The 26,289-nt window shown below is 38.8% G+C and overlaps 1 protein-coding gene across 1 annotated transcript in view; it reads right to left on the bottom strand.

Moving 5' to 3' along the window:
- The window catches only part of sorcs3a (sortilin related VPS10 domain containing receptor 3a), a 314,018-nt gene that overhangs the window by 85,372 nt on the left and 202,357 nt on the right, over nt 1–26,289 (bottom strand). Inside the window, exons 8-14 of the mRNA XM_055010019.1 lie at nt 22,031–22,120; nt 21,543–21,722; nt 12,535–12,681; nt 8,351–8,453; nt 6,205–6,281; nt 3,931–4,022; nt 2,728–2,835 (exon numbers count right to left, since the gene is read on the bottom strand). Of these exons, the coding sequence (XP_054865994.1) occupies nt 2,728–2,835; nt 3,931–4,022; nt 6,205–6,281; nt 8,351–8,453; nt 12,535–12,681; nt 21,543–21,722; nt 22,031–22,120 (797 nt within the window). The remainder of the gene's footprint in view (nt 1–2,727; nt 2,836–3,930; nt 4,023–6,204; nt 6,282–8,350; nt 8,454–12,534; nt 12,682–21,542; nt 21,723–22,030; nt 22,121–26,289) is intronic.

Raw genomic sequence — 26,289 nt, 5'->3', positions numbered from 1 at the left:
ATTCTGGACCAGTTTATTTCAGTTTGGACCAATTTTGAGTCATGTTGGTCAGTTTTTGAAGACTTTTGGACAAATTTCAAGTTTGGCAAAACATTTTGAGCCAACCAAGTATATGTCATACTGGCCAAATTTCATTTTGGACATATTTTAGGCAATTTTGGACAGATCTGTTTCATTGTGGACTAATTTTGAACCATCTTGGTCAATTTTTGAGTAACTTTGGAACTTTGGGCATATTTTAAGCCACTTTGAACACTTTTTAGTCATTTTGGAAAAGTTTTTTAAAAATATTGGACAAGTTTCAAGTCATTTTGGAGAGGTCTATTTTATTTTGGACAAATTGTAAGTTATTTTGGGCATTTTTTCTGTAATTTTTGACAAGTCTGTTTCATTGTGGACCAATTAGGAGCCATCTCGGTCAATTTTTGATTAACTTTGGACAAGTTTATTTCATTTTGGGCACACATTTTGGAGTAATTTTGGACAATTGGCTAATTCCAGACAAGTACATTTCCTTTTGGACACATTTTGAGCCTTGTTGGTCAATTTGTGAGTCATTTTGAGCAAGATTATTTCATTACAGACCAGCCTTTAGTGAGCCTTGGATGTTCTTACCACCCACTGCATACCTTCTGCTGGTTTGGAGTTTTTCAGATCTTCATGCTGCACATTTTTCCTGCTTCCAAATTCAATTTTAAGAACTGATTGCTCACCTGCTGCCTCATATATCCGTCGACTGATAGGAGCCTTTATGACAACATAATCAATGTTTTTCATTTCACCTGCAGTTTTAATGTTGCGGCTGATCAGTGTAATGGTGCACCACCAGTGGAGAAAACCATGGAGAGTCAAAGTCAGTAAAGTAAGTCAGCAGCATCAATTTATTGTCAGCTTTCAGGCATAAAACACCAAAAAGCTGCAGCTGCAAAAACACACTGAAGAGTGTGATGGATGTTTACACTTTATTACTGTCATTTTCTCTTCCACACAAGTCTGGTTAACCTTGTGTGTGTGTGTTTTTTTTCTGATTGCTGTTGATCATTGATCATTGTAAATGATGTTTCATGCCCCGTTTGACTTCTAATTCCCAAATCTCAGCAGTGAACGTCCTGCCAACCGGAGCAATAACTGTCAGCAATTATGTATTTATTATCTCAGCTTTGCTCTCTGAAAGATGGATCCCACACCGACACACAGATATTCTGCCAAAGTTAAATCCCTTTTTTTCACAAGAGAGATCTTGTTGCTGCTGTATATTGTCTTCTTGATTTTGGTTTTCCATTTAAAATTCCAAACTTTTCCAGACTCAAATTTCCAGATTTCTTTCTAGATTTTTCAGACTAGATCTGACATTTGCGTACAAACAGCTGAATGTTTATTATGTAAATTATCGGTTGTAAAATTTATCTTGTTTGTTTCTAACATGTATGAATGATGCTGCATTGCAAGAAGATGGCAGCTCAAACAAATCACACCAAACCCAGACAAGTTTAGCCTGTAATTAAAGCTGCAACACCGTTCACTCTAATCGTATTATTTTCTATTAATATATTGAATAAATAATATACATACTTTTCCATACTGTCTGATTCACTTGTATGTAAATATTAAAATGTTTAAGATTTGAAGCCAGATTTTCAGGACCTTTAAAGGTCCAAAGGTTTATGAATATTTTTACTAAATAATTTAAAGTGACTGGTATTAGCATGTACAACATTTTCCCAATTGTCCATAGGTACACATACTACATAGTATAGATAGTATACTGTGTAAACACTGCCTGCAGTTCAGCAAAATGTTTCAGAATTTTTGTCACACAACTGTCATGGCTTTTCTCTTGTGCTAAGGAGTGCAGAAGTTTTTGTTTGTTTGTTTTTAACAGAATGTAGGTAATGTAAAGGACATATTTTTGCATATTTTCAAATAAGGCATGTAGAACAAAGTGATTTTGATTAAATATTCAGATTTTAGGTTTAGATTTGATAGATTTTTCTAATTTAATCAAAAGTCACACATGATTAGTTCAAGGACTGTCGGTTTGTTTATGTGTTTGTTTGTTTCTTGCTCTGATAGATTACATCAATTTATATTTACATACCACCTTTAAAACAACTTGAGTTGACCAAACTGCTGTTGCATGTCATCAGACAAGCAGCAGCAAAATTACACCAAGACCAGATAAAACTAGTAAAAAATAAAATTTAAAACTAAATAAAATACTAAATCTTGCCAGTCAGGATGACATCTTGTAAGATCTTGAAAGTTTTAAAACATAAATATGAAATAAATATAAAATATTAAGACCATTTAAAGCAGCCAAAAGCCACTGAAAACGTGCGTGTTGAGGATTTTCTTGAATATGTAGTGTATTCTGTTGATTTCAAAAATAATAATGTGCATTTCAAAGCCTCCTGCAGGTTATTGTGTTTCAAAAAGTGATTTTCCTGTCATTATATCAGTTCATAGGTGACCTAATATCCATCTGACAACGGCCTTCATGCTCTTTAATTGCCTCTCAGAAAATGTGGCTTAATAAAGACTAAACAGAGCTTTGAATGGAGGCCTTTCTGAAAGCTTCTCAGTCCATTTAGATTTTAAAAAATCACACAGAGAACTGAAGAGAACAGAGAGCATCACTCACCTTTCACTCAGCCCACAAGGACACAGTCTTTCAGCACCTTTTAACACTGCATTCAGCACCTTTCTTTTGGTTTTATTTTTACTTACGTCATGATTTGGTTCTCGGCTCCGGCCTCCACCAAGACTCCATCCACGAACAGCGGCACTGAGGAGAAGCTGTGTTGGGTCCACTGCCTTCCTTCGTCAAAGCTGACCCTGTGTGCAAATGTCAGAAGGCATTTCCATCACAAAACCCAGAAACAGAAGCTCTGCAGCAGAAGCCGGTCATAAGTGAGGGTTTACTGTCTCCAAGTCTCTGTGTAATTAGCTACTGTAGCTTCGGGTAAATATCAAAAAGCATTAGAAGGATATTTAAGAGACTGTCTGCCTGAGTTATCAAAGCAAAAAGAGAAACAAAACTGTTTTCAGAAGAGATGAAAAGAGAAAAATTTTGCAGGTCCTGAGTGAAAAGTCTCCACCGGGGTGATAAAAACAAGACCAGAATAGAACTGTTTCATGTTTTTGACTACAAAACTGCAACAGGGAGAAGGAGAAAAGAAAAAAAAAATTGGACAGCTTTCATCATCAGCTCCCTGGCTCTAATGATTCTGACAGCTTATCAGCATCGGGGCTGAAGTGAGAACAACAGGAAGAACCTGAGTGTGACACGGGTGAAAACGCTGCTGAGGCTAGAGCTTGGAAACAGAAAGAAGATCGCAGAATAAAACCTTCATTTGGCTAAAAGCGTTGACATGCAGCTATTATGAGCGTCATGCAGGGGAATGTTTAACTTAACTTCCATGCCTGCTGTACAGACACTCTGGCTGCCTTATATCTGTCAGTTTCCTTCTCACTTCTGCACTTAAATTGGTCGGGAGACAAAAAACCCAGCAGGCTACACTTGGCTGCTTCTAAAACTAATTTCAAAATTGTTGCAAAAAGCAAAGGGAGAACAGATCTGGTCTCCCTTGGATTAGCCTGCACTGAGGCAGAGCGTGGGCACCCGATGTTGGCAAGGAGAAGCCGACGTGTTAATGAAAACACTAAAAGAGGGGGCTCACACTGCTGCCTGTTAATGATAAGTGGCTGCAAAAAAAAATTTCTCAAATTAGATCGACTTTTTTATATTTTTTTTCTGCTGGAGCTGCAGTCAAAGTGCATCACTAAATGGATCAAGTGGCACGTATAATATATACATGCTCCTTTTTTTGGATCGTAACGGTTGGATTCACCTAAAAAAGGCCGCGGGAGATTGAAAAAAGCAATTTAAGAACAGAAACGTGTCCAGAAAAGTGTTTTAAATGGACGTACCACAAGTGTCTGGTTGGCACCGACGGCTGCTTCACGGCCACCAGAGCTCCTCCTTTATCCAGAAACCAAACGTTGTGCTCCTCTTCAAATATCTAAACATACAAAATGTAACATGCAAATCTTACTTTAACAATAAACCTTTCATTTTATGACTTGTAATTTCTCAACGTTAGGAGTACAAAGGGGCAGCTTTCTGACTTAGCACCTTTCCACAACCCCAAATTCAAAGCTCAAATAGTCAGTGAGGTTGACTGATTTTTTTAGAGACAGGAATCATACAAATTGTTTGTAATCAAGCATATCTGTAACTGATATTTGAGATATTTGCAGGAAAAAATGCAATCTTCACTCCAACACAAAACTTTATTACTCCGCCAAGGAATGCGGCAGAGTTATGTGACAATCGGTGTACGTTTGTCCGTCTGTTTGTCTGTAAGCAACATTACTTAAAAACGGGCAAACGGATTTGGATGAAATTTTCAGGGAAGGTCAAAAATGACACAAGTGATTAGATTTTGGCAGTGATGTGGCTTATAGTCTGGATCCACGGATTTGTTCAAGATTTCTGTGTCATTGCGGGATAGTGGCACGTAACTATGGCAAAAAGTGAACACTATGTCAGCTGCCTACTGATGGTCACAAGATTGCGATCCTACTACAAATCCACCCATGCGGACTTATCGGGACTTATCCTTTGGAAGTAATACAAGGAACAAATAATTTAAATTATTGGGGTGTTTCCGAGTCCCATCAGTTCCCACCACCCGCTACATATTTAGTCATATTTAAATTAAATTCCACAGTTAAGATCCGTTTTATTAATTATGGAGGTTTACCTGACTAATCTAAAAATAAAACAATGCAAAACTCTACACAGAAAACACAAAGAATCCAAAGATTCCCTGTATAGCTACAGATCACCCATCGACTGCTGTCATTTCAGTTCCAAAGAAGTGTTTCAATGATAATAATAATAATATAATTATAATAACTATATATAATATTATAATAATAATTAATAATAGCCCTGTTTTATTTTAGTGTTTAAGTAACTATGGCAATGTATGTATAGCTCATGTAGCTGCTAAACATAATTCAGCCATTACTGATTTTATTATCAAGTGCATCCATAAGCATAGGCTGACTTGTTACTATGCCTCTGGGTTATTCTTATAAATTCATCCGACATGATGCACCTAATTCATCCCGCAGTTTTAAGAAAACCCACATCAGTTATGTATAAAAGTGTGCAACTTGACCACCTTGAGTTTAAATAAAATTTGTAAATTAAAAAAACGGGTTAAAAAAATCCCCATTGAAAAAAATGGGAAGTCGGCCGTGCAACTGCCAAAACCAGCCATCTTTGGAACCCTGCAGCTCTGGTAGATGTTACAGTGCAAACTTCATTCAAAGCTTAAACGGGTCACAAGGCTTTGAACATGATTGATTTAAATCCATATTTTGATACCTTCTATGGTTTTTATGCAATCACGGTTGAGGGTTTATGAATTTTCTGAAAATCAAGAATTTTTCTCCAGCTAGAGTGGAAGACATCACACCCTCTACCTCTAAATTCTCACCAGAAAAAAAAACACGTGTTCTTATCACAATTTTTACTCTATATGAACAATTTGCACACAGCAATGTAGGCATTTTTGTCCTCCTTCACCCAGTGTGAGTATCATTGCTGTAGGATTTCCGTTTTTTTTCATAAATCACCTCAGAGCATAGAGTGTGCTGAACAAAACTTCCATTGACTCCCATTATATCAGAGCTCCAAAATTTCAGTGAAAATCATAAATGGAGGGTCTCTCTAATCAGCCATCAGATCTGTATAATACACAGTGTGTACATGTAAATACATTCGCTTGTGTAAAACAAGACTGTACATCACACGGAGAAATAATTTTTTTAAATACGACTAACAGTTTTTGAGCTGTTTGTTTCAGGCTCTACTCTTTAGTCTGCCTTCTCCTCTCTCTGCTCTGCTCACTGCAGACAACCAGTGACTCATAGCTGATTGGCTGATTGATACTGGACCGCACTTTCAAAGTAAAAGCTCAAAGATTTTAAAAGGAACTGATCAAGGTTCATGAAACCAGCTATTTTTTTAAAAAATAAAATGTACTTTAAACTGCTTCTGTAGAGACTCAATGTGGTGGGGCTGAGCAGTGTCATTTGGGCTGCAACCCAAAACGCAAAAATACAACATTTGTTAAATGTTAACAACAGGTGTCCGAAAGTGTTGACCGCTGCTGTAAATCTGAATCTCACCGGTCTCCAGCTATTGCCGGCATCCGACGATATGAACATGCCCACGTTGTTGTAGGACAGCTCGGCTCCGATATTTCCTGCAGTGGAAACAACAACAGAGAATGTGGTAGTGAGATCACACAGATAAAAGGCCATGTGTGTGTTTTAAATACATGCCTTCAATCACACCACGTCTGTGATTGATTTATTCTCTTGGCGTCACTCCCAGATCAGCTTACTGTCTCTCAGTTGGTGTGAATAATGGAAAGAAAACCCCAGGTTAATTCCTGTGGACGTCTGCATCATTCAGGCAACATATTATGAGCTGTGGAGGAGGGTGGGCGCTTCTTTCCCTCTGACAGAGTTATAGCACAGTGCCCAGAGCTTCGTTTTTGTTTTTTTTTTGAACTGTGCAGCAAGTGAACTACGTTTCTTCTGCTGATCTGCTGATCTGCTACACTATCTCGGCCGCAGCATAGTAAATAGGCATGTGTTTGATCTGGATGGTGTTTGTCATGTTGGTGAGATGATCTCTGCACCAGCTGACGTCTTAAAAGGCACAGCGGGCAAAGCGAATCGTGGTGCCAAAGCAAAGTCTGAGCCAGGAAACACACGCAAATACACACTGTGCAGTCTATGCTGTGGCTGTTTGTTCAGCATCCTCACACACCGAAGACAAAACAGACTCGACTGGCATCGTGTACACAACGGCAGCAGAAAAGCAGGATTTCTCCACCGGTGCGAACACATGCCTTTTGTCTTCTCGTACGCTTGCAGACTGTGGTGCTTTTTTCCACAAGTGCATAATCAGCTGGGTGACGGGTGATCCGAACAGGTGGACATGTGATCCTGTGGAAGCAGCAGAGATCCTGCAGTGATTTCTGCCCACTGAAGCTGAAAGAATCTCTCAGACAGAAGCTTAAATGAGGGGAAGAGAAGGGGTCACGGTGCTGCATGAACCAGTCATCTGAAATACTGGCAAAGTAGCAAGTTGAAGCAATATTAAACACCTAAATTGGAATTGCACTCATTTGTGATATCTCAGTGTCTGTCTGTGGATTTACTACATACTAACGCTGCAGTCAACCAGAGAAAATCTTGGTCAACCGACACTGCAACTCGGTTTAAAAGGAATCTGTAATTTTATGGAAGTTTTCCTTTTTATTACAGTTTTCTGTATTTTTAAAATACATGAAAATATCTATGAAATGACAAAATTAGAGGCTGTGAAATGACATGTCTAAATTTATAGAAAAATTAAAAAGTATTAATTGTTTTTGTTTTTTTACATAAAAGGGCTGCTAAAATATATTTACAAATTCAATGCCATTTCATGAATATTTCCTTTGTTAAATAGATAAAAGTGTTAAATTCAAGCTTAATGCTTTAAATATTTGGGTTGCATTAAATATGATTAGTAAATGAATTTCAAATTTGGAAAATTACTTAATTTCTATAATTTTTTTGTGATTTTACAGTATATTTGTGAAAATAATTATTTTTTACAGTTTAGTCTTTAATCAGTTGGTTGTGGGAGAAAAAAATAGTCTGCATGTTAAGATGAATTAAATTTTCCACAGAGCTCTGAGTGACTCTACCTGCAGTCTTAGTAGCCTGAATGAATTCTAAGTCAACATAAAAGGCTCGTATTTGCAGCAAATTAGATTACTGAAACCTGGTTATTTTATGAAAAGATAATAACAGACCGGGAGCAGAGCAGCTGCATGTATTCATATGATTTCTGAAAATATATCAACTGGATGCAGCACAAGAAGTACTGAGGAATAAAACACAGACAAGTCAACTGCTGTTTTTGGTTATTGAGCTGTGAACTGCTGCTTAGAGAAGTTTGACTTTTTGGAACAAAATGCAGAAACGCCAACATCGTCTTTGACACAGTGACAGTTGAGTACCCATTCTGAGTAAATGTAAATAAGTCGGACCTAGCAGCCTTCATTATGTTGGGAGAACTCAAAGGGTGTTCTTGGGTAGTCTGTTCCACCTGCTTCCAAAACTAATGGAATAACCCAGGAAGGCTGTTGATGTAGAGCTTTTCTTCTCATGAAAAGGAACACCTGAGATTGTCCAAACAATGAGAACTTGAGAACATATCGACCACTGATGAGGATGTCACACAAAATGAAACTCTTTCACTGCTTTAGCTCACCTGTGGCAACTATGATCCCTGGTGCAGAGCTCTTTGTGGAGATCGTTCCTGACAAATAGGGGTTCTCAGACATTTGCAGTTGGAGATGGAGGGAACAGAAAGGCTGGAAAAGAATAATAAAAAAAACAACACACAAACAAACAGTTGAGCTGCTGGAGAAAAGAAGAGTTAATGGTAAAATTCAGTCCATTAAACTGGAAAATTCCGCTTGGAAACCACAACATTAAGTGGCACATTTATACATTGGATCACATATGATAAATCTATCAGGCTATGCATCAGCTTTTTTTAATTACCTACGAGGTAACAACAGAGGAAGAGCTGTGCTGATGTGTTATGTGAAAATGATAGGGTCAGAAAAAATGAGAGAACAACAACAACAACAAAAAAGTCATACTCATTAGTCTCCCAAAGAGAGCGAGCTGCGCCTTCATAAGTTTTGCTAATTGCATTTAATCTGTCATTAATACAAAGAGCGATGGAATTTGCATTAAAGTATGAAGCGGAGCCTCCGGGGCATGCACGCAACACAAGACAATTGCATTTGTTCACAGCGCAGAGAAAAAAAAAGAAAAGATGTGTTTGCTTTCATGTTTGCAGCAGACAGCGTGTCACCAGTGTAGAGACATCAAGGGCAGTGGGACTGAACAGGGTAATCAAAAGGAATCTACAGCAGTAATTAAAATGTCACATGAATGCGCAAGCACGAGGAACCTGCAAGTCACAGCGCATGACCCTGAAATCACCTCCTAAACAGCATGAAGTCCTTCTAATGTCTCCAACATGATTCCTCCTAACAGTGGGCCTGTTAGCTTTAGTTGCAGGGAGGCTGTCTAATGAGGAAGGGATGTTAATACATGCAGCAAATCTGGATCTGCCAGTCGAGCACCTGATCTGCCTCGCTGTGAAAAACAGAACTCGAACTTTTGTTTGTGTTTGAAACTAAAAACAACTATATGCAGCAGTAAATTTTGTTTTACCATTGTGTGAACAGCTGTTGGGTTTCTCTCTCATCAGTGTATTTTCTCCTTCTCTCAACACTGGATCGTAAATAATATTAAAAATAGCAACCCAAATCTGCAGTTGGAAGTCAAAATTACATCCTAACATGTGGGTTGTGGTGGAAAAGAGCTGCACTTTTCCACAAGTTAAAGGAGAATTCTGCTACATATCCACCTGCCACAAATCCCACTGAAGTGTCACCCCCTAATTAAAAGATTTCCCCTTACGTTGCATTTCGACATTGAATCATGGTAAATTTAATTCGTCTTTTTGACAAGAATTTATCAAAAAACATTATTTCATGTCAAAGTGACTGATTCTTAAAACTACAAAGTAATGACAATAAATTAAAAATACAAAATGTAAAATTAGTAACTGCATAAGTATTCACCCATGTATAAAGTGACTCAACTAATTCAACACAGGCGCAGCCAGTTATAGCTAGAGGTCACACAGTTAGTGAAGCAGAGATCGTCTGAATGCATTGAATGTGTCACAGTGATTGTAGTATAAAGACACCTGTATCTTGAAGGTCCAGTCACTGGTGAATCAGTGCTCCTGGATATAACTACACCATGAAGACAAAAGAACACTTCATGCAACCCTATGAAAAAGGTTATTAAAAAGCATAAATTATGGGATGGATACAAAAAAATTTTTTTTTAAAAAAATCCAAGTTACTAAATATCAGCTAGAGTAGGGTATGAGGTGCGGTAGGGTAGGGTATGAGTAGGTAGTATCATCAAGAAATGAAAGGAATATGTGACGTGTAAATCTGCAGAGAGCAGGTCGTCTTCAAAACTGAGTGACTGAGCAAGAAAAAGACTGGAAATTGAGGCCACCAAGACACCTATGACTACTCAGAAGGAGTTACAAACTTCAGCAGCTGAGATGGGAGAGGCTGTGCTATTGCCTGTTCTTCATCAGTCAAAGATTAATGGGAGAGTGGCAAGTCACGGATGAAAAAAGCTCGTATTAAATCTAGACTACAGTTCACCACAAGACATGTGGGAGTCTGAAGTCAGCTGGAAGCAAGTTTTTTGGTCTATAATAAGGCCAAAGGTGAGATTGTAAGCTATCGGATTAGTTGTTATGTTTGGCAGACATCAAACACTGCACATCATCACAAACACATCATCCCCATTGTGAAGCACGGCAGTGGCAGCATCATGATATGAAGCATGGTGGTGGCAGCATCATGATGTGAAGCATGGTGGTGGCAGCATCATGATGTGAAGCATGGTGGTGGCAGCATCATGATGTGAAGCATGGTGGTGGCAGCATCATGACACTTGTAAAGGTAGAGGACAAAATGAATACAGCAAAGTATAGAGACGTCCTGAAGGACAACCTGATGCAGTCTGCAAGAGAACTGTGACTTGGAAGAAGATTTGCTTTGCATTAAGATAATGACGTCAAGTGAAAAGCAAAAACTAAAGTAATGGTTGAGAAGACAAGATGAAAGTTCTGAAGTGGCTGAGTCAGAGCCCAAATCTCACTTCAAGTGAGAATTTGTGGCTGGGCTTGAAAAGGGCTGCTCACTCAAGATCCCCATGCAACTTGACACTTTTTCAAAGAAAGAATGAGGTAAAATGTTTGTGTCCAGATGTTTGGACTGATTGAGACCTATCCACACAGACTCAATGCTGTGACGGCAATCAAAGGTGCATTTATTGAATAAGGGGGTGAATACTTATGCAATCAATTATTTTACATTTGCTACTTTTAACTGACATTATTTTTCAGAAATCTGTTTTCACTTTCACATAAAGGAGCTTTCTTTTGGTAAATTCTACTGAACAAAAAAGCCAAATTATATTGACCATGATTCAATGTTGATGCGCTATAAAATAGTACAACTTCCAAGAGAGGGTGAATACTTTTTATAGGCACTGTATATTGCCTTCTTTATCACTTTTTTATGGGAGCATTGTCACAACAGGAGTCCAGTGGTTTTCTTTGCTGCAGTATTTACTTTCAGTCATTTAAGATCATCTGAAATTCTGCTACTGATGCTATCACACCACTTCCCACACACGTTTCACATAAAATCAGTTTTAATGCGAATGTATCAGTTGTCTTGTTTGGAACCATGACAGTACTAGTTGGCGAATCATATCATTTTGTCATTTTATCATTTTGTTTATTACACTTATCTATTAATTTTCTGGTACAAAATTGATTTTAAACACTTTATGTTTGAAATGTATGTTTACTATAATTAGGGAATACAGAGGCACAGAAAGGTGGGATTTTTTTTTGTGCGCTACTTATACTGTTTAATGAAATAATGTTTCCTGAGCTGTATTATGAGACAGTATTAAGTAGTGGTAGGCAGGGACTGGTAGTTGTGACAAAAGTGCACGTGAGGCCCAGTGATTGACTGTTGACGGTTTTTTTTTGAGTCAAGACCAAATATTAATATTCAAGGGGAGCAAAAACAGATATTTTGAACCAATTTGGATTTGTAGAAAAAAGCAGAAGAAAAACTGCAACGTGAAACTTAATTGAAATGTCTGTTTATGTTTTGCATGTCTAAATGGTAATCCAAAGTTGTTAGGTTAACCAAAAGTAATCCTGAGAAATATTTTACTTAGTGTGACACACTGAAGTGAAAGTATGAAGAAGGCTACTTCTTTGTGTACTTTTTTTAATGTGCTTTTATGGTGACCTATTGTCCCTTTACTGCGTCCTGTGTTTTATTGTATGTATTGTATGTATTGTATGTATTGTAATGTTTTCTCTATGTATTTTTTGCAGTGTACGTTTATTGTGACTTAGTGTCCTATGTATCACTGTTATGTCTTTTCTCAGTTTTTTTTTTACCTGCCTAGGGACTGCGGATGTAAATTAGCATTATTGCCATAATCCAGCATATTCACGTCCATTGCTGTGCAAATAGACGGTCATTAATGTGCACTGTCCCTGTCAAATAAATAAATAAAAAGGTGTGCAAACCAGAGAAGGAAACTGGAACACAAGCAAAACAAACAAAAAGTGCTTCTTTTAATAGTTTATGGGTCAATAAACCACTAATAAAGCTGTTTGTTATCACTTATAAAGTGACACAATGAAGTCCTAAATTCTGGCTTTGTCTCACCCAGTTTCACATTATGTACTTGCATCTCCCTGTAAAGAGAAACAGTTTTGAGCTCCAGTAAACAGACAGTCCTGCATCTTACCAGTATGCAGTGGATGTCATTCCCATCCAGGTCAGCAGCTGGAGCCTGCAGGAGCCTCCAGTCTCTGCCTTTGTTGTAGGTGATGTACGTCTTCACCTGATTGTCTTGCCTCTTGTTAGCGATTAGCATGCCTTTAATTCCTGACACCTAATGGACACACAAACATAAAAAACTTTATCCTCTTAATACAAACCAGAAGGGAGCATTTTATGCCTCACTCTCTTCCCATCTCCCCTAACAGTGAAAGCTCTCAGCTGCAGATGAAAAAAAAAACATACCCAGTGCTCTCATCAGAACAGGCATTTTGTGTATTGAGGCAGCAATCTTCACAACACTAGTTAAATGCAAATGGCTTGCTCGTCCTGTCTTTTCTGTGGCTGACAGTCCCGCAGACAGCATCACTGTATTTTCTTATAGTGTGGTAAGTGCGATCTGTAATTATACCCTCACACGTTTCAGCAATCCAGACGGTACAATATGATGGCCGCACACAAGTGACACTGAATCACACACACAGAAACACACTCCTGCAGACTTCTCTCCCCAAATATGCCCTGCTAGCTGTCTCTCAGGGATTCGACATATCCCTCAGCCAAAACCAGAGCATGATATGCAACGGAAAGGACATAGTTGCTCCGAATGGTTGCCATAGTGAAGGGCTCCACTCGGATGTGCTCGCCTCCCTGAAGGGGCACGTCTGTATAAGTGGCACTAATAGGCAGCGCATTTGACATTGTCATAGAGACGTGGCACCTAGGACGGATACGGCCTCCCGTCCTTATCCAACCAGACCTGTCAATCACTGTGGTAATTATTTATTGCCTCCACCTCCTCTGTAACACACACACACACACACACACCTGCACACAACCCAGGAGACCACACATGTCCATCAGCATGCAATCCTCTCCATCCGTCACTCTCACCACCCACACTACTTCCTTCACAACGAAGGACGCAGACTCTGTTCCATGGCACAGATTACTCTGAAACTCGCTGCCTTCGAGCAGCAATGCTTTCTGCTATTAGCTGTAGCATGTGAACAGAGACAGTGAACACCCCGCTGCTTTTAATAACTTCTGCTACCATCCCTGATGCAAGCATGAGTCATAACTTTGTCCATAAAGAATGAATGGTGAACACACACATCACAAACACACCATCCCCATCGTGAAGCATGGTGGTGGCAGCATCATGACGTGGGGATGCTTCTTGGCTGCAGGCCCGGAAAGGTTTGTAAAGGCAGTGGGTAAAAGGAATGCAAGAAACTACAGGGAAATACTAGAGGAAAACCAGATGCAGTGTGCAAGAGAATTGCAACATGAGAGAAGATTTGTTTTCCAGCAAGACAATGAGCTGGAGCAAACAGCCAAAGCTACACAGAAATGGTTTAAAGACAACAAGGGAAATGCTCTGGAGAGACCAAGTCATAGCCCACACCTCAATCCAGCTGAGAATTTGAGGAATAAAGCCTGATGACTGCTCTGTTGCATGCAAGCAAAGATAGTGAACACCCCGCTGCTTTCATAACTTCTGCTGCCATCCGTGAGGCAAGCATGAGTCATAACTGTGTCCATAAAGAATGAACAGTGCAAGACCTTATGTTGAATATTTTATATTTCTACAATACCCAGTAAACAAACATCTCTATTTGCTGATACTACATTCTGCACGGCACTCTGCTGGCTTTCCAATTATCATACAACAGGGAATTCTTAAATAACACAGAAAAGGAAGGGGAGGGGGTTTGACTTGCATGACCCCCTTTTGTTCTTTTTCACACACATATAAGACAAATGAAATGCAACCCCGGCAGTTCAGCATCAATATGAAATTAATTTACTGTATCTGTGAGGCAGTGCTTCCATTTATTTGGCTTTACAATAGAGACACAATACATTATGTATAAGCACTGCTGACACGCATTGTGGCATTTTTTAAATAATGCACTGCCACTTATTTAACAAAGGGTTTTTATTCTTTCTCACTTGATTGTGTGGAATTGGATTCTTTGTACTATCCGACTCAAAGCACATGTAGTCTCCCTTTGAAATGTCTTTTGTTCATCCTCAGTTTGCCTTTATCTGACCAACAAAATAAAAAATCTGAATGTAAACGAGAACTACTTCTCAACTGACCTACCTGGGTAAATAAAGGTTAAAAAAAACAAAAAGAAATTGTTTTGTTAATTTTGCACTAACTAGTTTCAGTGCTAATTGGCACTAAAAGTTGAATGGATGGATTGTTGAAAACAAGTTGAAAACACCAAAAAAAGACGTAGCAGGGAGAATTATCATGCTGAACGAGTCCATCCGTGAATAAAGCTGTCATGAAGTGCTGGCTGTGTTCTGCAGTAATATTTATGTGTAAGTAACATCCACATGAACGCAGGACTCAAGGTTTCCCAGCAGGACATCATCCAGAGCATCACACTGCCTCCACTGGCACAACTTTTTTTCCATCTTGCTGCCATCTCTTCTCCAGGAAAATGACAAACTGTGATTTGGGACAGGACACTTTCTTCTATTTCTCCATGGTCCAGCTCTGATGTTATAGGAGCTTTCAGTGGTGAACAGGAGTCAGCATGGACACTCTGACTGATGTTCTGACTCCTTTACATGAGAGCAATATTAAGTGCTACAGTAGCTCTTCTGTGGGATCAGAGCCTTTATATGCCTTATTACCAATTTACTGGCTGATCTTCCTTGGACCATTTTCTACCACCACAGTTTGTCAGTGTCTTTCAGATCCTCAAGCTGCACATTTTTCCTGTTTCCAACATCAATTTCAAGAACTGACTATTCGCCTGCTGCCTCATCCATCCACCTGCTGACAGGTGGCTTTAATGTAGTGTCAACAAAATGAATTATAAGCTCTTAGGTTCTCATTTATTTATATGGTAACTGTCTGTTTGGTTATTTTACATGAATGCATTCTTGTTTTTAGGTTAACTGTTTTGTCTTTATCCCTAGTAGGTTTTTGTTCTTGGAAAGTTGGTCATCAAACCGTTCTTCGGGTTATTCTTGCAAAACTATGTACACTGTGCAATAAAATATATTCTGAAGTCTTCTGTTCACTTTAAAAGCTGGTACGTTTGGGCTTAGACATGTTTAGCTGAAAACTAATCTAGCATGAAACCATGTTGGTGAATGCAGAGTTTGTAGGGGGTAAAGCCAAAATAATTAACTATAAAGGCTAAACAAGGGAGTGGGAGAGTTCATTGTAACATCCTGAATGCTAATCATTTCTAGGGAAGTCATAGCATGACATTGGCTTTGTTTATATAAAGATACAGTGCAGCTTTAAACTCATCAGTGCAACTTTAAATCTGCTCCAAATTCTGCAGACAAAAGCCCACTGCAAGATTTTTTTTTTTAAAATTCATCAACAACATCCACAGATATATTTAACAACATGACCTTTTGACCGGCGTCTGACAGAAGTGCATCCATCAGCTAAAACCCACGTGTTTATTACATGAAAACATGGCTGCCAATCTGAGGAAGACACATTTTCCTGAAGATGGAGGGTCTTTATTGAACACTGGGAAATTGCCAATTATTTAAAGTGAAGCAATTTAGCAATATATTTTATGACTAATTTGTTAAATCACAGCTTGTGTGTTTGAAGCTTACTGGCAGGAAAACAGATCATCATCGCAAGCATCAGCATCATCATCCAGATCATCCCATAGTCTCCACCAACAACAATCCACTTCATGTCTTCAGTCAATCATCTGGAGCTGTTTATACTGAAGCGACAGGGAGATAAATGATTTCTGATACAGTCAACCTCAGCCAATCACAGTACTAATTTTGGGAAAGCCACCTGCTAAACCACCTCTCAGACTGAAGGGAAGCTTAGCATGTGATGTAGAGCCCTGATGTCAACAGAAAATTAGTTTGCACAACAAAGGCTCATGATTACAGAAATTGCCTTTTTCCAATCTGACTGACAATAAAATAATCCCTCTAATTTAGGAGATAATTGTGCAATTTTCTGTGTGGAAAAAATAATAATTGATTTCGGTGAGGGAGGTTGCGGAGAGAGCAGAGGCCCTCTGGGGAGAGACATGACTTCTAAGTGGAGGAACAAAACAACTTTGTCGTAGTTTGCCGTCTGCTCTGGTCTGACTGTCTCTCTGGAACATTAGATGTGTGAAGCGCAGTTTGTCAGGCTCTAACAACAATAAATGGGATGAGTTCCATAGCATACATCTTCTCCTGTGTAATGGCTCTGATTTATCGGAGACAGCAGTGTATCATCCATCTCTTGTTTAGGTTCAGATCAGGAATGGAGCTGTAGCCGTGTGACGGGCGCAATTAAAGCCTTATCATCTAGAGCTGTACGCTGAAACGCCTTAACTACAGCTGCACGGAAATAGGAGCTGCACTCAGGCCCGAATTCACATCCGCATACTGTGCAGGAGAAGTAATGGCATTGTTAATTACCACAGCACTGCCACTGCTGCTGGCCAATATCTCACTCCATTCCTTCACTCTCTCAGTCACACCTGCCAGTGTGGGAGTGATAAACTGGTTCACTGGGGGGAGACGGAGGGAATTCTGCTGTGCCGCCATGAATGCAAACACAGGCGGCAGCAGGTAGCCGCTAAGCTAACAAGGTCATTACAAGTCCAGAGGTGCATGGCAGCGAGCCCCATTAAGCATGCTCTTTACACTGAATATGTCTGCTGTCACGAAGATGGACGACCACGACCTGGATTGCATCTGTATCAGACGAGTGACTGTAACACAAACTCCACAGCAAGTCTGTGAATGCATACATCTCATGTCACAACCACAGTTTTCATTGATCCCTTTATAACGTTAGCAGAGTTAGTGTTTGAGCTGTAAACCCTGTCACATTAATAGACACTTTCATCAACTGTCTTGGCTCATTTGGAAGACAAAAATACAACGACATAGAGACTCTTGCCATACGAATGAATTCAAGCAAATTTAAAGGCCACTTATTGTGCCAGCTTTAAACAAATGAAAGTCTCATGTACTGTGGACCTTAAAGTGAAAAAAAAATACTCAATTAAAATCACTGTCACTTCATTACCTGTAGTAATAATGAACACTTGATAAATATCACATTTATTTGCCTGCCAATTGGAGCAAAGATCAGACAGAAGCACTGAGTAACGCTTTTAAGTGGTAATAATATTGATGAGTAACTGCATGTTGAGCTGTTGAATATCTCATTTGTGTGGCTAAAAAGCTTAATTCAAATTCATATTTACCATTTTTTTAAAGGAATATTTATTACTACCTTTAAAATATTTCAGCTACATTTACATTGGCGGGGCTGCACAGTGGCGTAGTGGTTAGCACTTTCGCCTTGCAGCAAGAAGGTCCCTGGTTCACGTCCCGGCTTTCCCGGGATCTTTCTGCATGGAGTTTGCATGTTCTCCCTGTGCATGCGTGGGTTTTCTCCGGGTACTCCGGCTTCCTCCCACAGTCCAAAAATATGCTGAGGTTAATTGATTATTCTAAACTGCCCGTAGGTGTGAATGTGAGAGTGATTGTTTGTCTCTGTATGTAGCCCTGTGACAGACTGGTGACCTGTCTAGGGTGTCCCCTGCCTTCGCCCGAGTCAGCTGGGATAGGCTCCAGCCCCCCCGCGACCCTAGTGAGGATTAAGCGGTGTATAGATAATGGATGGATTTACATTGGCTGCCGTTTAGTGTGTGTTCCTGCATTTAAAAAGTAGCAGCAGCTGTTTTTCACTTCAATAAAGTTGGTAGAACTCACAGGGAGGGGTCAAAATTAATGCAAGCGTAAATCATTACACAGCCAAATGGGTAAACTTGGTGCAAGGACTTTTTACAAAGACTTGTTGTTTCCATTTGAATCCGAAGGGGGCCTTTAAAAAGTGAGGGAGCAGCAGCAAAGTAATTGGTGGTTCTGTGGTACTGATTAACAGCCCTGTTGATGCTCCCCTCCGAGATACAATATGCTCATTTTGTGCAACGGGGCATGAAAATCCGAATTTATAACACATTTAATCATAAGCGCCTGAACATAGTTAATTTTGATGCCGGATTTTGATTAGTTCACAGTTTAAATTTGTAGAAGTTAATACAAAATTTTATGCAACAAGAAAAAGACATTTTAGCTGTTTTTTGTGCATTTCAATGTGCTGTGTTTTGTTTTTAAAACAATGCACTATAACTCAGTAAATCCAAGGCTGGATTCACGAAAATGTTCAATTAAACACTCACTAGGAGACTTTTGTTTAAGGGAGCACAGTTTTGCAATCTCTTCTTATCATAAAAAGGTTCCATTCATTATTCATCTTTACTTGCAACATAGATTACATCTACACAGGAGTTCATTTATTCATTTACAATTTAAAATCTATTATTGATCCTGATATTTCTTGCATATCTCATTAACACTCATCTACTTATTTGCTATCTGTAATAAGTGTCTTGTTTGCAAAAGTAGGATTTTCTGCCAAGTCTTTTGAAAAACAAACAGTAAAATGCCCTTTTTTCACCAGTGTAGATTCAATTCACTGTTGTGACAGCAACAGTTTAAAAGTTAAAAATATTCAGGTACATGGAATTACTTAATTACCTTTATAATTAATTCATTATGAAACTAAACTGATTTCTATGAATCATAATCACCAAGTACAAATGTGCTTGAGTGTAACTTCGACAGAGAACATTTAGGCAGTTTGATTGTACAAATGACGCTCAACATGCAGCAACAAGTCAAATTACTGAGTCTATTTAACTCTTAAATCTCCTGATACGATTTTGTAGGACTTATTTCAGAGTTGTAGTGTTAACTGGTTTGGAGGAAACAATAAAGTACCTGCTAATAAAAGCCAAAGACCACAAGCTAACACTGATATCAATGTCCTGTAGTTTAACCACTAATGTTAAGTCCCTTTATATTCTGAAACTCTTATTAATTTACAGTTTTATTAAAGTAAAAGTGTTCTCATATGCTGATCTTGTTCCTGAATCATCCCCAGCCTGCATGATTATACGAGCGCTACTTTCACTTTCATGCTGTGCTACATTTCCGCTAATGTACAAATCTGCATTAAAATGAGAATTCACCAGAACTTAGAACATCTCCTAGAGGTTAAATATAAATAAAACGGTTCTTTAAACTCCTGCTGTGCTGAACGTTTCTTTACAGACACACTATAATTTCCAGATGTGTAGTCTCCACTCATTTTCCACAGCATACCAAATCAGACACACTAACCAAGAAGGAGTTTGGGACCAATTTAAACTGTGCATTTGAATTTGAAATATATATTTGAATTATGTTTATCCAAATTAGGTCAACAAGTATTATTGATGCTAATTTAAGTTAGATCTACTTAAATCATTTGATTCCCCTAAAATTAATTGTTTGCATTGCTGCAAATGAATTTTAAATTAAGTCACACAGTAGTAGAAAAGCAAAAAGAAATACATTACTAATAATAAAAACAAATAAGCTAAACTGGCTAGAAAATAGAAAATTTAGAAGTAATGATGCTGAGCTAATAAAGTAACATTACATCGCACATAAAATTGAAATATTGAACATAAAAATTATAATACTGCACATTACATTGACTTCAGTATTTGCTTTCCCCCAATGTAAAAGGAAAAACATGATTTTGTAATTACACATCCACCATTCTTTCTTATTCTTTACTCAGCAATCCTACTCTCAGAAAACAATGGTTGAGTTGCAGCAGAAAAACTGTATCATCAGACGCACAAAGTTAGAGTATTAGTAGACCTAATTTTTGCACTTTGACAGAAATTAGAATAGAGAAAGTTTAAAGGGAAAAAGTATAATTTCAAGCTCATAGACTCCAGAAAAGCAGACAATCATCACAAAAGCAAAAAGCTAACTTCTTCAGCTGATACACAGTTTAATCTAACATCACAGATTTGATCTATGTAAGCTCTTTTACAATTGTACGACATTTGAAACATCAATATCATGCGTATTTAACTGTAGCAACCATAATCCTGATTATTTATCTAAATGTGCAGCACTCAATGCCACAGCTAGCAACAATGCTACAAATAGCTGGAAGGAACCAAGTAGCCTAAACAGAGAGGGGGATCTGTGTGTGGACCAGTCAGACATAAATGCAAATATAAACAAAGGGGAATGTAAATTTTATCATTAAAGCTAACTGAAGTAATTGACACTGCTACATCCATTCAATGTGGAAAAATAGAAACCTTTCTATTAATCTATTAACTCTCTAACCCCAATGAATTTTGCTCATATCTCATTTTTCCTCACTGTGGGCTCATTTTTCACTGCAATATGAAAGTACTGCACCTCTATAGAAACAGAACAACCATGAAGGAGAAAGAACTCAGAAATGTGCAGTATGATGGTGTTACAATGCCACAAAAAAGAAAAAAAAACTAAAGTTCAATTTCTTATTTTAAATTGGCATAAACTTTCTCTTTTTTCATGATTTATGACATCCTAAATTTAGCATAGGGCACAATAGATATTCGCAAAGTTCTCTCTCCTAGTTGTGGTTGTGCTCTTTTCACTGAGGAGCAGGACTTTATATTGCAGAGAAAAATTACCCTACAGTGAAGGAAAATGTGACAGAAGCAAAACAAAAACATCAATTAAAAAAAAAAAAAAAAAAAAAATGTTTTCACACATTTTCACTGTTTGTTTCAGCTGTTTTGTTGCAGCCTCTACAAGCTTGGTTCTTAAATCTTCCAAAAGAGCCAATAAATCTAGCTCTGTGGTTGACATAAAGTATTTTGCTGCTTTACAACTCAAAGGCTTTATTACCTGTTATGAAAAAGTAATCAACACATATTTTTTTGCAGTTTTTGTTGGGGAAACATAAACTTTTTTCGCTCCACTGTCTGTGTGCCGACACATGCATCTGGCTGTACTTTATGGTCAAACCTTAAGAAGCAGTAAAAAAGTAATAGTCTCATAGATTAAATCAGTGAAACTGTATGCACCCCTAAAGGGCAGTGGATTTGATGGGGTTCCTACCTCGTACAGGTCCAGCATCTGGTTCCCTCCGATGCCCCTGGTGGTCTTGACATTCTCCATTGCCAAGGTGAAGTAGATCCCTCGGGTGTCGGACAGGTAGAGGTTATAGGTGTCGTTCTGGTTCCACTCCTGTACCGCTGCAAATACCTGCTTCTCATCAGTGCTGACAATGTGTAAATCCTATCGGGAGGAGAGATTAAGAGGAGTTATGACTGTGGGTGGAGAGGTGAGGGATTAGAACATGCTGACCTGGTGGGAGATCATGAGATCAATGCTGCAGTGTGAATATAAATGCTTGATGACTGACTGTAAGCTGCGGCTAAATGTGCTGTTACGTGTAAAAGTCAGATTATGAAAAGTTTGACTGAAAAATAATCTTCTTTTTAAACCAGTCTACATTATTTTACATTATGTCTCCACGATTGACTCTTCTGAGATTTAACAGATTTGAATGAATCATCCAATAAAAAGGTGCAGCTGCAGCTCACCTTCGGCAATGAATACTTCGGCAGTTTGATTTGTATGAACGAGTCTCTCTTGTAGGACACATAGTAGGTGGCTCGTCCTGATGTGGGAACCTGCAACACAGAAAATGCAATTTATTAATTAATCACTTCTTCTGAATAGGGTTTAGAAGTGGACGGATAGGAATATATTGATAATATCGATACCAGCGTTGGTATTGATATTGAACGATACCAGTGCAATGAGATCGAAACTTTAGTTGCAGTTTCTCTCTTGTTTGCCTGCCCTGCTGCAGTTCCATCAAACAGGTGACCTGACTGTCTGTGTCAGAGCTCCTCCTGTCACAGTATGAAGCACCACACTAGGACCAAACTGTCAAAAATGAATATAGTCTGAGGAGGTCATCCCTCACATTGTGATTTCGGTATCGGCTATACTGGCCCTGTATTTACTTGGTATCGGATTGATATCCAATCTTGCAGTATCACACACCACTAATAGGGACGCTGAGGTCAATCAAGGCGTTTTTTAACTGATCAGTGCAGTATAAATCAAAGCCGGATGCTTTGTTTACATCCACTCACACAGGTGTTGTAAAGGGAGAGTGCAATTTGTGGCAGGACGTTAAAAATGCAAGTTCTGAACATTTTTCTTGATCAAAACACACCAGCGCTACCAATCAGTTTTTAACAGATGCTGATGTTGCAGTTTCTGGTCAACTGAAACACGTTTGAGCCACGAGGGCACCTTTGTTATATATGTCAAAAAACACCGAACAAGTCAATCCTGGCTTGTCTTAAATACGTGTATTATGGCCAGACACCATTAAGCATCAACAAAAGTCTTTATCATGGTGCCCTTTCCTAGCTAAACCCTCAAAATGCTCTCTGTTTGCCACCATAAACTGCCAGCAGTCTGCATGACCGAGTAGCATTTTCAGGTCCACACTTGGCAGACCACATTTGTAGGACCCCTTACTTTTTTAAGACAGCGCCACCTATCGCATTGGATAACTAAAAGAATAACAGGTAGCCTTGTGAAGCAAGGACTGCAATTTTGACCAATATGAATGACAGTTACTGCGCAAACACTGAATGTGACTCATGTTCTATTTGTTTAACACTAAAAAATTCTGATGTTTTCAGCTAGAAAGAGAGTATTGTCAAAGACGGGATGTGTTGTATGTAAATCTTTTTTTTCCCTGCTGATATTTCTTAAATGTTTTTGCTATCACCTTTGCTGTTGTAACACTGTACATTTTTGTTACTAAAGCTTATTATATTGTCTCAGCTCTCTCCAGCCTTTAAAACATCATATTGAGATTTTGGGACAGCAAAGAGGACTAAAACAATACTGTATCATTATTTTACCTGATAATTACCTATTTATGCTCATTACACAAGTTGTTTGACATTCTACTCTTAGCAATCAAGTTAAATTGCAGGACAGAAAGCAGTTATTGGCACACTGTATGCCCATTTCAGTAGAAAACAAGGGTCCTACAACTGTGTTCCTGTGCTACAGACACATAATATTGGAGTAACCGTGTCCTCTGATCACTACAGTAATAAACAGTAAGAGGTTCCATGTTGTGGAACAACCAGGTACAACAGCTCATCTGCAATGCATTTTCTGACATATATGTAGCGAATACAGGTTTTTTCTGTCTTTTGGAGCTTGCAGAGCCAAAGTACACCCTACCATCTACCAATACATTCCATGCAGTGTCCTACTGGAGATTTATTACAAGGTTCCTGCAAACCACTCCAATACTAAATTTTGTACAGGATGTTACACTGTTTTATCTGGGGATTTGTTTGGATCAAATGGTGCAATGTGCTATTTCTTCCATGCATTTCCATTTTTCTGTATCTTTATCATCACTGTTCATGTCTAAAATTCATCTGCTATTAATGCGTGATTCAAGCGTGAGGTGGATTGATCACAAATTGATTCAGTAAAAGATGCCTGCTGTTCCTGGCATCACCATCACAGCATGGCGGTGTAATATTCTGAACATCACAGCTCAGAGATCAGAAAGAAAACCAAACTTTTTTCATGTCAACCACCATAAAACAAGACAGAACAACAAAGCTAACATCCATGGTGCTGAAAAAAGGCTGCTACAGGTTCTTTTCAACTTATGATTAGTTATCAATAGACGGTTTGATCAACGGAAGCTAAAGCAAGCGGTTTGTAAATGCATCTGTACCATCTGACCAAAAAAAATAAACTGAAGAAAATGATTTTCATGGTGTAGTTTGCACACAGAGGGGTTACAGAACGTTTCAATATTAAAAATTTAGTTCCTGTTTCCATCTTGAGGAGGTTTCATTTCCAATAAGTAGCACTAATAGATACAGACTGTCTTTGATCCCATCTGATATTATGCTTTTTTCCAAACAAACTGTAATCACGGATGTCATTGCATCTCTTTGTTTTCCCATGATCTATAGTGACAGTGTGGGAGCTATCAAATCAATTTATTTATAGAGCAACTGGAGTCAACCACCGTGCTGCACATGTTAGAAGACAGGCAACAACAAAAATACGAGCAAAAAAGCAAAAGACAGAAGACTAAAAAACTAAAAAATGAAAAGAATATACAGATTTTGCCCTGTGTTTATCTCATATGTACTGGATGACCGACTGTAACTGAAACGACACCTGATGGACATTTACGTTTTACTCTACTCGACTGTAAAGCAGTGTATTCCATGCAAAACTCTTTGGTCGTGAGCTAGCTGTAGTCAGTCACCTACAGCAGGACGCATGTCTGCACTAGTGCACGAGCAGCGATGCATTTTACACCAGCCAGCAATGATTGGTTTGCTGAAGCTGAAGCAGGAAGGAACTGTGGCAGCGGAGATGGAGTTGGCTACAGCAGCTAAGCACATGATGGCGAACATGGAAGAAAAACCTGCTCCAGATAAAAGAGAAAGAATCGCAGTGTAAAAAACAAGCTGCCACAATTGGGAGAAAAAGTTCACTGCAAGTCTGATGGAAATGCACTTGGGGGTGTTAGCAGTGTTGTGTTAACTTGTGTTGGTGAAACATTTGTATAAAGGGATGCAAGCACTGCCACTGAAATGGATAATTTTGTGTCCAAATCATTATCAAAACTTTAAATTGCCATTTTTTTTTCTGCTCCGAGGTTGTTGTTGTTGTTGTTGTTGTTCCTTCTAGTGTGAAGAAGATTTTGAAAACATACAGACAGCGGATGGGGAGGAGAATGTTGTGTGAAATATGTGGTGGAAATAGCAGGTTTATACCAGAAGTGTCACAGCCACAGCTTAAGGCTGTGGACTGTGGTAGTGCTTCCTGCTCTCTCTCTCTCTCTCTCTCCTAGGTGTGTTCTAGGTGAAGCTGGCAGCAGGTGTATTGCATCTTAATCAGCAGACGAGCTGCAGGTGGAGCTGAGTGACTGGTCTCTGAACGTCTCTATAAAAGCAGATAGCAGCCGTCATTTGAAGCTGGACCGTTGTCTAATCTCCAGTTAGTGCTGGGAGTAGAACTGTCTTTGCCACCAGCCTAGAATTGCCAGTAATTCTGTTTTCTGTGTTTAGAAAGCTGATTCCTGCCTGCTGAGTTGCCTGGGTTCCTTCGTCTGCTGGTTTTCCGCCCCACCACAGATTCTGCTTTCTTCTCCGGAGGATCTCCACCTGTCGCCAGCTTAACCTGGGAACATCAGCGTACACCTGGAAAGAGGACTTTCTCTGGAAACATCTGCCACGACCGGGTTCTACTGACAACAAATTACCAAACACATGGCGAACACCAGGAGGGAGAGTTCTGGATAAAGTCAAGCCAAAAGGACTGTTTTCAGCGCATCAGTTAAGTCTCCAAGCCCTAGTATCACCAGACTCTTTGTATTGTTAATACGTCGAATTAAATAATCAGCGTTCCGTATTTAACTTAATGTATTTTATGCTTTGCATAGGATAACTTTAGTCTGGGGTTTCAGCTCATAATTACTGGTAGTCTAGGCTGGGTTAGTGTTGTATTTTCAGTTGTTTCCCTACCTTGGTGTTACCATATGTGGGTTAACCTTAGTTTCAGTTTCCATATTCATGTAGTTATTCCTCTGTATCGCTAGATGGGTTTGTTTCTTAGTTCTAGTAGTAGTTCAGTTCTTCTTTGTCTAAGATTCAAGTTCCGGTTCCTGTATTGAGTTTCTTGTTGTTAATAAAAACATTTTTAAAAACGTTTACTGTGTTGTGTTTCATTTCCTGAGCCTTTTGAACCTGCTGTAACAAGAAGTCTATATTCAGTGAGTTAGACT

Source organism: Amphiprion ocellaris, chromosome 4 (genome assembly GCF_022539595.1).
Source record: "Amphiprion ocellaris isolate individual 3 ecotype Okinawa chromosome 4, ASM2253959v1, whole genome shotgun sequence".
Lineage (NCBI taxonomy): Eukaryota > Metazoa > Chordata > Actinopteri > Pomacentridae > Amphiprion > Amphiprion ocellaris.
Note: the sequence above shows the minus strand (reverse complement) of the source record. Positions and strands in the feature narration are given on the sequence as shown.